General features: G+C 40.7%; 1 protein-coding gene across 2 annotated transcripts in view; it reads left to right on the forward strand.

Annotated features, from left to right (window-relative positions):
* The window catches only part of Pard3b (par-3 family cell polarity regulator beta), a 1,021,419-nt gene that overhangs the window by 585,902 nt on the left and 417,223 nt on the right, over window positions 1-18,294 (forward strand). For both annotated transcript variants that reach the window (XM_041659081.1, XM_041659082.1), the window contains exons 13-15: window positions 1,798-1,930; window positions 6,825-6,924; window positions 17,627-17,742. In XM_041659081.1, the coding sequence (XP_041515015.1) occupies window positions 1,798-1,930; window positions 6,825-6,924; window positions 17,627-17,742 (349 nt within the window). The remainder of the gene's footprint in view (window positions 1-1,797; window positions 1,931-6,824; window positions 6,925-17,626; window positions 17,743-18,294) is intronic.

Genomic DNA, 18,294 nt, shown 5'->3' on the forward strand with positions numbered 1-18,294 from the left:
CCAGAGGAGGTTTAAGCACTGCTCACACATCAGGGCAAATCAATTAGTTAGATTTGGCAAGAATGCCAGCATAATTGCTGGAACATTATACCAATATTGAAAAGAAATGAAGATGCTACTTAAGAAAAGTCAAAATATAAAGTTGTTATTTTTCCCCCACATTACCCAGTTGTACAAGATAGGTAAACAGTTTTGATGAGAACCTCAGGAAGAATACATAATGAGCTCTTGATTGAATCAGAATCATTTTGAACAGAAGCGTGTTTTTTTCAAGGATGAGCTTCAGGTTGAATTGTGATTCTGTTTGTGCCTAGAGACTTGATATTTAAAAATGGGTTATGACCTGGTTTTGTTTTTCTCTTTCCTAAAACATTTTCCTCCCTGCTGCAGCTCATCTTCACAGAGGCAGAACATGTTTAAAAATCCATTATATTTTTTATTGGCTGGGACACTAATGGAGGCCTCCACGACAGCTCTGTTTTACAGGCTGGATGCTTTAATTAGGCTGCTTACTGATCAGTTGTTGGGATATTGATTGTGTCATTTATCAAAGAGCTAGGAAAGCAGAAAAAAAATTGTTTTTGTTCTCGTTGTTCTTGTGAAGTGAAAACACAAGGCAGTGCAAGGCGAGCCCTACGTCTACCTGACTGCTGGGGCTCCAGCGTTAAGCTAGGACTCACTGGTCTCCTGTACCTGCACAACAGCAGCCAAGGGCAACATGGTTATGTGTGCGAGTACTGTGTTAGGAACCCTCCTGAAAAGCTAATAGCCTTCTGCAGCTGAAAACATTTTAATTATTTAGGATACAGAATAGAACCAAATGCTTCAAATATTTTGTTTAGCTAGACACTGACTTTCTTTCTTTCTTTTTTTTTTTTTTTGTAACTAAAGAGGACAAAGTAGAATCAAATGCATTGTGTTTCAGCCAAATGCTTTCCGGAGGAGGGAGCTCGGGGAGTAGCTCTGTGTTTACGGCATGTGCCTCTCACAAATGGCCAAGAGAAGAGCTATGAAATGGCTTCCAAATCATTTATTTCCCTGAAATCTGTTAGGGAGGCAAATAATAGGAACAAGAGCGAAAGACAGCCTGCTATGCCACAGTCCGCTTGAAAATCTGAGTTCTCTGTCGTCAGCTACCTCCTGCTACCTCTGCAGCACCTGCGGAGGATGGTTTGTGGGGTGTTATTCTGGAGGCAGCAGTTTGCAGGGAACTGTGGGTTTGTTTACTGACTGTCAGAATCTGAACGGGAAAGAGAAATATAGAAGAAAAAAAGGCTCTCGGGAGAACCTCTGCCTGGCCCTGCCATAGATCTTTGCTTTAGCGTCCGGCCAAAGCCTGGGGTCTGCAATAGGACGCAATCGTGGCTTTCTGGTGACAAACACTGCTTGGGTACCGATTTGTCCTAGAGCATATGCACTTACTGAGGGAGAAAGAGTGGCAGAGGGAGAGAGGAACCAGCTGGTTGGCAGAGAAACACCCTTGGCATGAACTGTATTCTCATATTGACACTGCCACAAGCTGTACTCCCAGATGGAAGAGAATTTGAAAGAAGGCAGTTGTAAGTGGGGGAGAAGAATAATAAAGTTAATCCTCTTTTGTGTTGGCTATCAGCACTCATAATCCTTAACACTACATTGCCCGTGCTCTTTATGTCACATTGAAAGATGTTTGAATGAAGACGTACATGCTAGAGACTCGAAAGGGGCTTCTGACGAGGGCCATCCATGGTTGCACTCCGCTTCGACTGTCCAAGTTGAAATGTACTTTTCAAATGTAATTTTTGTTTCTGTCCCTAGGAGCCTACAGACTGTGGGGTGCTTTCCAGGCCAAGTTTTGAGAACTGTCAAGAAGCTCTGAGCACCTCCAGGCGAAATGATGGTAGTCCATTGTATCCGTTTGGCACTTACAGTCCACAAAATAGAAGGAAAGGTAAGGTCTCTCCATTTCCATTCTCTTCGAATCGGGCACGAAGCCACAAAAACGGCTTTTCACTAGAAGAGAGAAAGGTATCAGGGACAAAGACAAGTTCATTAGGCGAAGTGCAGACTCTGTCACTCTGAGTCAGGCGAACTGAGGGCTGGGTGAGAGCGTTGACTCAGAACTTGTGAATCGGATTCCTGGCAAGGCTTCCAGTTTAAGTGACAGTTTCTGTGCTTGCTGCCCCAAACATGAGGATTTTGTTTAAAACAAACCATGGCTAGAGAATCAAAGATGGCAAACTGTGAGTTTTTTGAAGATCATTTTTATCATTGAAAGTTACCAAGCCTCTTCAAAATCGCATGGATTTCCATGACACCACAACGTGGTCGAGATGTGGCTCACAGCCTTGTGCTTGGGTCCGAGATGGATGTGACAAGTAGCGGAACAGCACAGCTTGAGGCCAGACGTGGCAGCTGGACTGTTGTTGTCTGATGACACACTCGCTTATGACTGGAATGGATCACATTGCAAGTGGACTACTGGATTTTCTTCATTGTTCCTTCAAGCTTACACTCCAGGTCACCCAGAAACTTGTTTTATCTCCCTCTTTCTTCTTCTTTAATAGCTTTTACTTTTTATATTGCAAAAGCAATACATACATATTCATTGTAAGAATTTTAGAGGAAAGCATTAAAAAGAAAATTTAATATTACTCATTCCTCTATCTATCATGGCTCCTAATCAATAACATTTTATGTAGATCTTTCAAATATTCTCTTCATGCAAATATGTATGCATAAAATGCAAGTAAAATGAAATTTACCATAGGTAATTTCTAAGATTTTTTTCCCCGCAATTTATAGCACATGATGAACATACTACATATCACTGAACATTCTACAGCCTCATATGCAGTGGTTGCAATAAACATTCTACCATCGATCCTGTGTTTTAAGACACATCAGATGTCACCAAACTATAATGGCACAGGAACAAATCCCAAACTCTGATGTTATTATATCAGAATGAACTTGTGAATCTGAGATTGTCTCAGCATTAGACTGTTTCATCTGAATGAGATGTTGCAGGGGGGGGAGGCGGGCAGGGATACCTCTGCAAGGTTTCTATTTCAAGTATTTGCTGTTTGTTAGATATATTGTTAAGCAATTTACATTCAAATTCAAAGTGTGTCATATTATTAGCCTCATTTTACAGGTGGAGATATAGAAGGTCTGGGAGCATAAATAATTTACCCAACACTATGCATATTTGATAAACCCGGAGCCTGGCTTCAATTCCTGTCCCTGGCTTTGGTTCATCTCAGCCACGGCAAAGTCCCTACCTTCTCTTGTTCCCTCGGAACATGGAAGTCTTTCTACCTGATCCTAAGAATGTCTATGAAATGCTAACTTTACATTGTAACCAGATAAAAAGAATTACTCAGTCTGTCTTGGCTTACCTTAAGTAAACTGGACAGATCTTGAGACTTTCACTTCTACTGTCCATAAAGCAGGGGAGGAAGATACTTCCTTTGTAGAACACAGAAACATCCTTAGAACTCTTTATGCTTTCTATCTGTGTTGAAAAAATTGAGTTCGTTGGTTATAGCAATGACAGATAATCTCTGGGAAGATTTTTCCATGTTCTCGTCCTTCTCAAACATAGATGCAGACAGAGCGGCTTTCATGCCAATGAGAAGGAAACAGCAGTAGCAACAATGAACAAAGTCACTAAAACCCACTGCCAGGTGCCTGCCTCATTTCCTACCTTGACTTTCCACGTTGTGTGAAAATCCCAGCTCTTTTAAGACCGTTCCCATCTGCACTAGAAAATTCCTGGTAATGTCCACTATGGAGTAGTGTGGTACTGTAAGAGAGTAACCGAGATTGGCTACGTCATTGCCATAAGCCTCTTAGGCAGCTAACCATTGTCTGCCTGAAAGAAATAAAGTCTGCCTAATATCAGATCCCGGGGTGTCTGTACCCTGTCGCCCAGTTGCACAGACCCAGCTTCGTGTAGCATGGACTCACGGCAGTTTCAGTTAGAGGCCAGCTGATAAGCTTACTATTCGTGTAAGCCAACTGACTTAGAGGGTTTATGAAGATTCTAGAATTAAAATACTGTCATCCTGCGCTCAGCATGGCCATTGCTTCTCTTCAAGTCTTCACATTTTGCACTTTGAGAAATTCCAAGAGTCCCTGAGTTTCAGAGCCAGTGAAGTTGCTACATGACAGAGACTTGTGAACTGTGATGGGGTTAACTGACTTAAAAGGGCCTCATTTAGCAGAACAAGGTTGATTTGACACAATGTAATGTCTAGTAAGGAGAGAAACTGGGACAGTCAAAACATCAACTGGCCTCCTTCCCCTTTTCCTTGTCTTTGTGTGTGTAAGGCTCTGTGTTGACATACTGGGTTCAATCCCATTCTGTATAGCAGTACATACTGCCCACAGTTTGCCCACAGTTGATATACTGGGTTCCATCCCATTCTGTAATAGCAGTACATACTGCCCACAGTTTGCCCACAGTTGATAGATATACTGGGTTCCATCCCATTCTGTAATAGCAGTACATACTGCCCACAGTCTGCTCTACATTTTATTCTTTATTCTCTTCAAGCTGTTACACAGAAAAGAATTTTTTAGAATAACATTTGTAAAATAGGAACAGCAGAAAACTCAGATTTGTTTTGGAAAATTGTTAGCTGGGCCTCCTGAGGAGGAAGTGTGGTGCTCTGGGATAGCAGCGGGAGGGAGGCTGTGTCCCTGGGGCTTTCTGTAAGCTGCTTAGGCCTCTGGCCAGTCTGGACAGGTGCACCAGCACTGGGATTCATGCTGATGGAGGGAGTCTCAGCACAGCCACCTCTGGTCTGACCCTTCTCCCCTTGCCCTCCACTCCTTTACACTCTGCCTGCATTGTCTCCGCTTCCAGCTCGGATAACAGCTCAGGTGAGCCACTGCCCACATCCTTCCCGTCATCCACTGTTAGGTCTTCCCTCCCTACTTCAAATCCAACATTTCCACTTTGTGCCCTGTCCCACTATATCCATGTTCTCTGTGGGGTTTTGAAGAAATAATAAAATTGCCCTCATGTTTATTTTTGTGGGGGTCAGAGTCCATCCAGCTCTGCATCCATTCAGGAGGCCCTCTGCAATGATGATTGAACATTGAATTCTCCTTCTCAGTTTGACTAATGTTGATTGATATTTTTATGTTATCAAATACCATCAGGAAGGCAGGCGTGTGTACAGTGCTGCAGCACTATTATTGCCCTTAAGAAGAGTCTGAAGCAGGGTCATCAAGCTCTTTCGACTTGGTCATCGTAGTGCAGAAACAACTACAATAAGTGTACCAATAAGGAGTGTGGCTATTTTCAACAACATTTTATTTAAAGGACAAATATTGAGCTAATTTCAGACCAGGGCCATAGCTTTCTTATCCTGTTTAAAGCCATGCTTTTTTTTTTTTTTATCCATCTCTCTGCTATTCTTGACTATATGGACTCCACAAGACAAAAAAACATAATATGGTAATTAAAGAGGGACATTAAACTGACAATAACTTAGGGACTAGAAAATACATTATCAGCATTCACAGGGATGTGTGTGGGTGCCTGTGTATTGGGAATATACTCATATAGTCAGTTAATCCAGAAACATTATTTGTGTGAGATTAGAATTCTATGCTTGTTCACGTGTGCAGAGCTTAACAAAGGTGTCAGGGTCAAGAGAAGAAAGTTCAACAGAGTATGTTGTACACAGAGCCACACTAACATGATGTTGGCCTCTGCTCCCATCACCACACTGAGGAAAACAGCTAGACCCTAGGAACACAATAAAAGTGAAAATGATGGCTATAATAAGACTCTTAACAGTTCTGAAAGAGACAAAAGAGGAGACAAAGAAGAAGTTACCTTCAGTCTAGTTAGAGAACTGTTGATGAATAGATTACAGCTTGCTAGCTCAATAGATAGCTGTCTTCACAATAATGGCACTGGATAGAGGTGATGCAGGACTTATTTTAGGCCAGTAGTGCACAGAACTAAACATTGACAGGTAAAGACAGATGTCATAGATGTGGCAACTTGATGGAAGAAGAATGTCCTGTAGTCATTGAAGTCCAGACAGAGGCTCAGTCTAACAACTTATCAATAGGGTTTCGGGAGCCATTTAGGGAAAAGGATATGATCTTCAGCTCTTCTAATCCATAGTCATTTTGTTGTAATAAATGAAAGGATGTTCAGAGTGAACAATATGATTAGCATAATGTCTAACCCACAGTGTCTCATCAGAACTCATTTCTTAATAGTAACAGTGAAGATCAGGGTACATGTTATTTCTCCACTATGAAGAGCCTGTAGAAGAATGCCATGTTTTGTTCAGTAGGAAACCACGAATTCAGACTCCAGTCTTTTGCTTACAAGACCTTACAGCACAGATACAAAAAGTTGGCCTTTCTCCCATGCTTTCTCCAAACAATGAGTATACAGGGTCTCAAGGCTTTTTCTTCATACTTTTTCTCACTCAGGTAAATGCCTAAATTATATTTCAGAGTCTTAATTAAAAAACCTTAATTATAAAAATATTAAGGCATAAAAGACATGTTTTATGAGTCTCCTACAGATCAGGGATATATTTAAGCACCAGGTTTTCACAGGTAAGAAAAGGTTGTTGAGAGGTGGAGATTTATATGTCATAGTGGCCAGTGAGTAGGTCACATGCATACACTCTAGAAGGCACTGGCCATCTCAGTCAGGGAGCATTCATGTGAGACCTTCCATTCCAGGTGAAATTTTATTGATTTCCAAGTTGGTTTATGTGTCTGAGAGATGGACTGAAACAAAAGTAGGCACTGAATCGTTCTCCCTCTGGCTTACTACAGCTTTATTTGTTCCTTGTTTATAGACCTATTGCTTCCCAATGATGGGTGGGCCGAGAATGAAGTACCGCTGTCCCCATCACCACATCCTGCTCTGGAATGGGGCCTTGAAGATTACAGCCACAGGTATTGATAAAATGATATATCATAAATGTTCCCTGTTAGAGGTTTTCTGGGAAAACTCAGCAACCTTATTTTAACTCTTATTTCTTTCCAGAATGGAAATCTCATAGTCTCCATTTTCCTTTTAGATGAAAGGATTTTCTGGCTAAGAGTTTACATTGTTCTTAATTGATTTCCTGGATTTTTTTTTTGCTATCCATATTACTTAATTAATGTCACTAAGAAAATAACTGGTGTTTCTTTTCCAAGTTTGAAGGCCATAGGAACAGAGCTGAAAGGAGACTTACATAGAAAGGTACAAAATAAAACGCAGAAAGCATAAAGCTTCAGGTTCTATTTACTTTGTAATTGGCAACCACAAAAGGAATTTTAAAAATAGAAGCTTCAAGAAAGTTAATGGAACCTAAAAATTAAAGCAACACCATATAATCTAAAATATTGGAAAGGGTACCCAATATTATAGCCATTCTATAATAGAAACTAGAAAATCAATAACTTTTAGACTCACACAAGCATGAGAGGGGAAGATTTACTAAGCATACATACTATTTGATTAGGGGAATTCATAGATTGTGTTCTTCTGATGAGCTTTAAAAATCATTAAATTGTCTCTTTGCTATTTTCTGTATTTATTATGGCTGTTAAAAAATGTGTATTTTATTCCATTCTGCTTCCCATGATAATCCTGTGAAATTTCTTCATCTTTCTATTATCAGTGCTGGTGTCATTTCTATTATTCTTTCTAATATAATCTTGTAGAAATTAGGTGACGTGAATGTAGCCAACTCTACCGAAGACAAGCTGCCTATGCGGTACTACCTCTGATTTTTAGTATTTGAAGTCAGTTATTTTCCTCAAAACATTATCATGAGAATCACAATATGCTAACCAGCACTGATGGGGCTTTCGTAGAAGAACATATGGATGTCGTTAGTTTTGTTCGTTTATCTGCATTGCCTGTCTTGATCCTGAACCCAAAATGAATTTGATGATGTACAGAAATCTCTCACCCTGACCAAAAGTCAATTCAAAATGGGTCAAAGACCTTAATTTAAAGCTTAAGACACTCTGCTGCTAGAGGAAAGCATGGTGAGCTTACTTGAGCACTTTTTGAACAGGTCTTTAGCAGCACAAAAAAATAGTCCCTAGAATTGACAAGTGGAAATGGATGGAATTAAAGTATCTGCACAGCAAGGGAAACTGTCTTCAGAGAGGAAAGACAGCCTACAGAATGGGAGAGTCTCAGTCAGCTCCTTCCCAGCAGGGCTTGGTATGTAGAAAGCATTGGTATCTAGAATATATAAAGGTCTGCAAAAATTAAGGACAAAAAACATACAGCTATGTAATCAATAAGTAGGCTAATGAAATGAATAGACAGTACTCAAAAGAAGAAACACTAATGTCTAATAAATAATTCTTAAATGTTCAATATCCTTAGCAACCAGGAAAATGTAAATTAAAACCCCTTTGAAATTCTATCTCATCTGGGTCAACCTGAGTATTATCAAGAAAATAAATGACAGGAAATGATGACAAGGCTGTCGGGATGAGAGCCTTGTCCACTGCTGGGGGAAATGTAAAACTGTGCAATTATCTGAGCTGCAACAGAGGAAATCCACTGTCCACTACAGACAGCCACAAGCCATCCAAATGCAGAGTTGGAGCACAGTCCTAAAGGACACATGTACAAAACACTCATGCACCTGAGGTTCAGGAGACACTGTGGAAGAGGGAGTGGAAGGATCATATGATTAAGATCAGGGACTTTGATGAGAGATTATTTCTCTAGTAACATCTAAAGCTACATCTGCAAAGTCTCACCAACATGACTGCCCAAACATGAACTGGAAAAGGGTGACACTAAGGAACATGCCAAAGTGGATGAAAAAAATCCAGAAGGCTTCAACCCTACACAAAGGCAGCCAAGGAAAGCTGGGAGTGGGAGAGGCGGCCTTCCCTACTGAAGCGCACACCAACTGGTGGTCCAGTGCCAACTGCTCAGTCCTGAAAACAAACATACAAGAAACATTATATGGACTCCACAGGGTAGATTTAGGAATATATATGTATGTAGATAAATGCACATAAAACTGATGAGTGAAAAAAAAGAGCTCTTGGATTTGAAAGATGGGGAAAGGGTATATGTAAAGGTCTGGAATGAGAAAAAGAATAGAGAGCAATGTTATAATTAAATTATAATCTCAAAAATTAAGAAAGTACTTTCAAAACATTCATAGAATCACAAATATATGGTAAAATAAAATTAGAACCACCATATGACCCAGAAAAAAACAGTTCTTGCCATGTACCCAAGGGCTTCTCTCCTGCCACAGAGTCATCCACAAATCCATGCTTACCGCTGCACTAAGTACCATGGCAATGGAATATCACCCAGCCTAAATGCCCATCTGCTGGAAAGTGGATAATGAAAATGTCACGTATATGACTATGTATGCATTTTCTCAGCTATTTCAAAGACAAAGTTAGGAAACTGCAGGATCATGGGTAGACCCGGAAGGCATATTAAGTGAGGTGACCCAAATGCAGAAAAACAAAACTCACATGTTCTCTCGTGTAATCAGATGTTTAATGTTGTATGTATGTAGGTATTGGCTTGTGAGAGTGGGTATAGACTATGAAACCAGATAGGCAACCCAAAGAGGGAACAAGAAGTGTAGAGAAAGGGATGAGGGTACCCAAGGCTGCATATGACACAAAGTAGGAGATGCCATGGGGTGAGATAGTACAGGGAGTGCAGAGGTGAGGAAAAAGCAGGGAAGAGAAATAATAACCCAAAATCTTTTTTGACAAAGGTCATAATAAAACCCAACTCATTTTAGGCTAATTAAAAAAAACCCAAAACTTTTTAAAGCAAATAAAAAGATTCATTTTTCTCCTAAAAAAAAATAAACACACAACTAATTAGGAAGGAGAGATCAGTGAAGAATGCCCTGGTAACTCAGAAGACTGAACCCCAACTCTGTCTCTAAGGTGAAGGAAGGGTTACATCAAATAAAGAGTGATTTCATGGAAAATGAAGGGGCCCACGACACAGGAATGTGGAAAAAGAAAAGTCTTGATGAGAGAGGGAGGAATCCCGTGTTCAGTGTAGCTGAAACTTGGGCATGTGGAGGAAAATCCATGGCAGGTTTCTGCCATGTTCCATGAGTATCGTATTTCTCTAGAAAGCAGTGGAGAAGCATGGGACAGTTCAATACTAGGGTTGCGAGTGTCAACCCCTGAGCAATTTCAATTGTACACAGGGAAGCCATTGCCAACGAGACTCGTTAGACATGAGCGAAGCAGGGTCTAAAAGAAAGGAGAAATTATATAGGTAGAAGGGACAGAGACATTTCTGAGATGGATAAAATATGTCTTAATGCTTTGCAACTCCTTCCCCTCCTGGGAATCTGTGACCTATACCATCCTACAAGCCATTGTGTTGCCTAGGTGACCAGCAGTAGTGGGATTTGGATGTGTGAGCAGAGAGGAAGAACTGGAAGGGAGCCAGGGAAGTTGAGTAAGGAAGGCTGTCTCCTTGCCTTTCAAGTCAAATATGGGAAGCCCTCCACAGTGGAAATGTGTGCTTTCAGGGGTGGGGTCTCTAAGCAGAAGAGCTCTCTTGTATTAAGGGAGGGGGACTAAAATTGATCAAATTTCATGCCTATTCTTTGAAGCAACACAAAATCAGAACTTATTTCTGTTATATCAATGATATGCCAGGAGAGAGAGGTTTAGAATTTGTGTGTCTGAATAAAAACAAAATATATGAAAAATACGTTTTTACAATGAAGTCTCAATGAGTAATTGAAGTCAAACAATAACAAAATATGTTAAGTATTTGTGCTGCTTAGTTTTTGTCTACTTGACAGTAGCTAGAGTTTTTAGGAAGAGGGACGGTGGTTTGAGAAAATGCCTCCATAAGATTGGCCTATAGGAAGTCTTTAGAGGTATAGTTTCTTGATTAATAATAGATGTGAGAGGGTCCAGATTACTGGGGATGGTATCTCCTCTTCGCTAGCGGTCCTAGGTGCTGTAACAACTCATCCCCGAGTTGTTTTTGGTTACGCTGTTTTACTACAGCAATAGAAACCCTAACTAATTCAATGTTCTTAACAATTTAAAAAACATTTGGTTATTCCTTTATTGTTCATATTTTCTCAGGCATACTTCTCCCCCTCATATGCAAGTCATAGACTACTGATGCTTCAAACACTTTTCTTGGCAGGTCCTTCAAATCTCTCTCCGTCCCTTTTACTTTCGGAGAATTGGAGCCCTGACTCCTCTGTGTTTTTCATATTCCTGGTTTGTCACCATTTTCAGGACAACAGCATATGTTCTTGCTGTCCGTATTTATTCATTATGCAGCAGAATTGGACAAGAGTATCATTTTCTATTTGAGAGATTCCCTGGTTGTTCATGCTGAAAACACGGCCTTTATCTAGGACAAGTCTCTGGCCTGCTGTCGGTTTCCAGCTTTGCACTGCAGCTCACTCAGCCATGAGCACATGCCAACGTCCTTCCAAATTAAAATAGGTCATATTTTATAGTTAATCATTGTGTCACCCTCTCTCCAAATGCTTTCAATGTGTAGCATAAAATTGCAAGTGATTGTACCAGTCTAACTTACATCCCTAATATATTTCCACATTAACTAATTCAGAACTACACTCACTGTTTCAGTGTGATGTCTGCTGACATCGGCTCTAATCCCATCATGTCTTGGAGTACCCTCACTTCCCTCCTTAACTATCTGCCAATCTGACTTCATCTTTATTTTACATTTCCATTTTGTACTATGGTAAGAGGGATCCTGCTAAATGAGCATTTTCAAACTGTGCATTTGGATACATTGAAAATAATGTAACAGATGTATATAACATCAGATTAATGGATGTAATCAGACATATGTATCTATGTGCAAATGATTTACAACATTCATATGTGCAGCTTTCATTTATCCTATTTTCCTCAGTCAGATCCTAATATTTTTATAAAAAATATATTTGCTTTGTTTAAGCAGATTCTACCTTGATTCTGTATCAGATGTCATTCCTATCATATTTGTAGGATGGGAGAGGTAAGAACGATTATTTTCCAAAAACTTAGAGAATTTGAGCTCTTATTCTTGGCATGTCAATTATTGCCAAGTCTGAAAAGATGTCCTAAGAGGCTGAAATGGATTAACCAACACCTTTATCAGATGGGTAGATTTCCATAGTCATGAATAGAGTTCTTTAAAGACCGTGAGGGCTTTGTTTTAAAGAGGAGTGTTCATGTTGGTCCTGAAGTCTTCCTTGAAGACTTTCATTACAATAGATAGCATATGCTTCCTTTAACTACTTTTTTTTTTTCTTACTTCATCTCATCTACCCCTCGGTTGAAGCAAAGGAAAATCTAAAATGAAAGTGACTCGTGAGACTTATCAGATCTTGAGTTTAAAAGGAAAAGACTTAATTGTGTGTTCCAGCCAGTATCTTAAGCCAAGCTTGTGACTCAGGTTCAGGCTTTTCCTTTGAGCAGCTGTGTGATCTGGGGCCATCAGTCCCCTTCTTTGGGCAGTAGACTCTTACCTAATAGATGAATGAGCTTTAACTCCTTCTGTCTCAAGCCTTGGAATCTGTAAAGATGATGTGTCTCGCTGACATTAGACCTGCATCTCCATACATGATAAAATCATAAGATCTTATGTGCAAATAAAGGATGAGTAGAGACACATGTATCACATGCCTCTGCAGCACCAAAGCCTACGGGGTGCCCGTGATCTCAGTGGTGTCTCTAAATTCTACAAAATTGGGAGGAAAAATGGGGGTGTTTCCATTAGACCACAGAGCCATCAGTAATACTACATAAGCCAAGGACTCTGGAGCACAGTTGGCATACTCTGCCATCGCTAGGTATCACGTCTACAGCATTTGAAGGCTTCCTCTATTGACAATGCAACCAGATACCGAGAAAGAAGCACCTGGAATCTTAGTAACCCTGAAGAGTCAATTCAAACTTTCTGCATTGTTTCCATGAAAACAGGTGTAATCTTTGGAGTTCTCATTCCAAAACCACCTTGATTCACAGGGGGGAAAAAAGATAATTAGGAATTTATTAATACTAAAATAAGATTAACATTGAGTTTTTAACCACGTGATAGGCACTATTCTTAGTGTCTTGCATATCTGAATTTATTAATTTATTTAAACCTTACAGAGAAGTCCTATTACTTCACATTGTATAGATGAGGAAACTAAGGCCGAAGGGTGGACAATGTGATTACACTCCTTTATGTATGAGGGCAGCGAAGTGTAGTAGTAATATGGGGCGGCAGGGCTGCGTCCCCCACACCCGGCCGCCCACATGGCTAGCTTATGCTCCGAAATAACAACACACAAACTGTATTCTTTTAATCACTGCTTGGCCCATTCTCTTCTAGGCTAATTCTCACATATTAATTTAACCCATTTCTAATCATCTGTGTATGGCACCCCAAGGTGCGCTTACCGGGGAGATTCTAGTCTAGTCCATCCTGGGTCGGAGCTTCATCCCGGGAGCGGGGCATGGCATCTCTCTCTGAGGCGTCTGCTCCCAAGAGAGCTGTGGAGTCTCTGACCTCACTTCCTCTTCCTCCCAGCGTTCTGTCCTGTTTTCTCCTCCCACCTATCCTCTAACCAATAAAATGGGCCAGGGCAGTGCCTTTATTAGCCAATGACCTTCCTCCATCATTTCCCCTTTTTCGGTTTAAACAAAAAAAAAGGCTTTAACATAGCAAAATTACATATAACAAAACAGTTATCAAGTAAAAGTTACAATAATCTTTATCATAACTAAGGAAAACTGTAACTATAACTAACTATTCTTAACTCCATCAAAGACTCCAGAAAGATACAATACTACCTAAGCAAACAGGAAAAAAGCAACTTTTAAAACTCTAGAAATGACAGAGACATCTCGCTGCCTGGACAGTCACCCAAAGTTCCTCTGTACCGTTGGGGCATCCATCTTCAGCCTTCAGGCCCATGGTATCCAGCAGACATTTCCATAAAGCAGGAAAATTCAAAGTCAGTTCAGTCACTATCTGTTGTGTCCTGCAGAATGTCTCGCAGACTCTTTCAAAATGAATCAGGAACCCCGAAAGATCATCTCACCTTAGGCAAGTTCAGTAGTCCTCTCTCTGCGGGTTCTCTGTGTCCAGTTTATGCAATAGTCCAGGCAAGAGCAGTTTCTTGCCCAAATGGCTATCAAAACTCCATAACGAGCCTCTTCGATGCCCATCTTCCTCTTGAAGTAGATTGGTGCTGCCAGGAGCAGAGTGTCTCATTGTCATGAAAAGTCCGCAGTTATTAAAACATTAAATGTCCTATTCTGTAATCTTTGAAAGACATGAAGAATGTCTATCTAACTAAAATACATCTCTATATATCTAGAAAATCTAACTAACATGACTACAAGCTTTACTATTATTGATGATTATCCATTAACAACCTATATTTCTTAATTATACAGTACATATTTAAATGAACTACACAATCACAATACCTTAATCAAAATCAGAAACACTTATACATATAACAAAATTGACCTTAAATCTCTATCAATAAAGCAAAATCTATACTAATGCAAATTATTCATATCTATATCATATCCCCCTTTAAATGTAAAAGAACGTTTATAAACCATATTTGGGAACATGGGCGCAGTTTTTTCTCTCCAAACTGCTTCCTGCTGAATGGGGGCGTCGTTAATTAGGTCTTTCATGGTATAACCTGTGTGCTAGTTTCATCTCAGTTGGCAGTTGAGCGAAGCTATTTTCTGAAGGTGTTCACACCAACCCTTCAGGAGGGCGTGGTCCATCATACCAAATCGGAGTAGAAGAAATGAACAGCGTCTCATCCTCTGTGAAAACAAAATAAGAAACTCCTTTCCAAAGTATCATGTCCTTAGATCCAAATTTCAAATTTAAGGCATTTTCAAAGTATCTATGTTGGATTAGTTCAGCAGCATTTATAAACAAATATCTTTTAGCAGTTGTTTGTCCTTCCTCAGCATTCAAACAATTCAAAGAGAGCATAATAGCATACAGTATCAAAATTCTCTGTTTATTTTCCATCTTATTACACCTTTGTTTTAACCTCTATTTCATTTATTTTTACTTTTAACTTTTTGCTTTTTGAGACAGGTTCTCTGAATCTTTGACCTGAAGTAACTCTGTAGACGAGGCTGTCTTTGAACTCTCAGAGATCCGCCTGTCTCTGCCTCCCAGGCATTCGGGATTAAAGGTGTATGCTACTACACCTTGAACTCACAGAGATCTGTTTGCCTCTGCCTTCTAGGCACTGGGATTAAAGGTGTGTGCTACCACACACAACAACTCTCTTCCTTTTTTTTTTTTTGTTACTTTTAAGAACTTTAAATTTTAGTCTGCATATATTTTTAACACACTTTAAACCATTCAAAAATTTTCTCTGTCTTTGAATCTCTCTTTACTGTATATCTCTCTTTTTCTGACCACATGAATCTTTAATTTACCAAGCAATCTCAGTAGGACTAAAGGCGTGGCTTTGCCAGCTAGATCCAGTCCATTCCTTAGCTTTCTAGCCTCATGGCGGATATACAGGCTGTAGCCATGTTTACTGCAACAACTGTATGGCATTTCAAGGTCCCTGCCAGCAAGTGAGCTACAACAGACAACACTCAAGTCCTCTCTCTGTAGCAGGCCCTCCTGCCTCAAACAGTCAGAGTTTGCCCTGGCAGGATGGCCCAGAAAGCCGGCATTTTTAAACAGCGCAGCTTTTTTCCTGCTACGGCTGAAAACCGAAAAGCATGCGTTCAGCTTTTCGTCAACACCGTTTAAGTGTTTCGTGGCAGGACCTCTTAATGAGCTTCAGGCTTTGCAGCTAAAGCTGAGTCAGGAAGCCTCTCTTAGATGAGGCGCTTGCTTGCCTCTAGTAAGCAGATTAGAACAGAGAAATTGTTGCTACCAAGAAACCAGGCACAATGCTGACATTTTGTTCTAGAATTACTTCCCAAGCTGTCTCAGGCTTTATGTGGAAGCAGTTGTCCACGTGGGCGCCATATGTAGTAATATGGGGCGGCAGGGCTGCATCCCCCACACCCGGCCGCCCACATGGCTAGCCCTAGCCCTTACTGGCTAATCCTGTTATCCCGATCAACCCATCTCTAATAATCTGTGTATGGCACCCCAAGGTGTGCTTACCGGGGAGATTCTAGTCTAGTCCATCCTGGGTCGGAGCTTCATCCCGGGAGCGGGGCATGGCATCTCTCTCTGAGGCGTCTGCTCCCAAGAGAGCTGTGGAGTCTCTGACCTCACTTCCTCTTCCTCCCAGCGTTCTGTCCTGTTTTCTCCTCCCACCTATCCTCTAACCAATAAAATGGGCCAGGGCAGTGCCTTTATTAGCCAATGACCTTCCTCCATCAGCGAAGTGCAGAGAGATCCAATGTCTTGCCCAAGTCACACAACAAGCAAGTAGCAGAGCCAGGACGTAAAGCCCCGACTCTTGAGGACTGTGGCACCTATCAGGACCCTTTCTGTTTCTACCCACTGCATTACAGTAGCGGAGGTTTAGTTATTCATTCATCAAGGTTACTATTTAATATTACTGGCAGGAAATATTAAATATCAAGGGTAAAAAATTCGTTTTTTTTAAAGAAAGCAATTAAACTTGGGTAGTATATTTAGTTTGAAAGTTAAGATTCTTCTCTGCATTTTAGAGGGACCTTCATTCAAGATTAATGTTGCTTCTGCTGTTTGTCTAAAATCCCGGACTCTTTGAAGGCCACCCCTAGACCTTTCAGGTTGTCAAAGAACCCTGCCTTGTCACCTGACAGAATCACCCTGAAATGAGCAGCATGTATGCACTTTAAAAGAGAAAGAAAGCTGTTGCAACTTAATATATAGACGGTGTGTCCATACTTATTTCGAAACAAATATAAGCCACTATCTAAAATTTCTTTATATAATCATTTCTACTGAATCTTCAATCAAAACAGAGTATTCAGTAGAAGCAAAATTCTTTAGATTGACCCCAAGTACTGAAAAAAATCCATGAAGGGCATTTAATGTATTTGTGCCCAAGTCGTCAACGGTGCTGTTCCTGTGGCTTCCTTTTGGTTTTGTTGATGGACAGAATATCTACTCAGCATCACCGTTCCTCTTTGAAGATCACCTAAAGAGGTAAAACTCGGTCTCCTGCAGCCGTCAGTCATTCAAGGTTTTTCTTTAAGGAGATGTCATTTCGCCGCTCTCTAAAAGGGCCCACTTATCCCATAGGAATCTCTTAGCCCACTGTGGGCTCGGCTAATATCTAGCAACATCCTTTGAAGTGTTGGGGCTTCCCAGGCACCCCTCACCCACCTGAAGTTATATCAGATACAGCAGTGTCCCAATTAGCAGAAATGACTGAGGAACAAAAGACGTTATTAGCCCACGTACATTTTAGCGAAATTTTTTCTGCGGAATAAAATGTATAGGCCACAATTGTTGCAATTCTATAAAAGAAGTCTGAGAAACAAGAATTGATTTAAAATACATGGCTGCAGGTTGAAAAGAGGGAATGTAGTCAGTGTGAGAACTATATATTCATGTCCATTCATAATCTTCCTCCCTCTCTCCTTCCTTCTTTTCCTCCCTCCCTCCCTCCCTCCCTGCCTGCCTCTTGCTTTAAGCCTAAATATAATATATACCTTCTTTCCACAGCTCTGGAGTGGATTCCACAGTGTATTTTCCAGATCAGCATGTCAATTTTAGATCTGTGACACCAGCCATGCAGTCTGAATCAGTTAACTTGAAAGCCTCCAAGAGCATGGACCTTGGTAAGTAACTGGGACGTGCGTCCAGGTTGCTTTCCCAGGGCATCACCACCGATCTGTCTTTCCAAAACTCCAGTTTTTGTTCCTTCAACTGCAGAAGCTCAGAAAGGCACTGTTCATGTCTTTGCATTTCCTCCCCCACATGTCACTGCGATTAGTCTGTTTGTGAAGGACAGATGCTGATTTCTATGAAACACTCCACATAATTCTCTCCCTCTGAAGATCAGGAAAAACCTAATTCTGGAAAACTTGAATGCCACAAAAAATCTTCATCCCACTTGCCTTTGCTTCTGTGTACTGGTCCAGCTTGAGCATACCATGCCTGGTGGGCCTACCTGATGCTCAGCTGGGCAGGTTAGTGAGGTCAAAGGATACTTCCCATTGGTTTCTTCAACCAAATATCCCTAAATCCTATGACGCTAGAGAGGTGAGTTGTCCCTTGGGTGTGTCACACTGAGGGTGTTGAGGTACCCTAGTGTGACACCTAAACAATGATACTGGCATTCTGAAGATCATAGGCCTCAAGGGGAGCTCCAGGGCTCTGGCAACGATTTT

This window comes from Microtus oregoni, unplaced genomic scaffold (genome assembly GCF_018167655.1).
Source record: "Microtus oregoni isolate MIOR12 unplaced genomic scaffold, Mior012 000010F_ref0000083, whole genome shotgun sequence".
NCBI lineage: Eukaryota > Metazoa > Chordata > Mammalia > Rodentia > Cricetidae > Microtus > Microtus oregoni.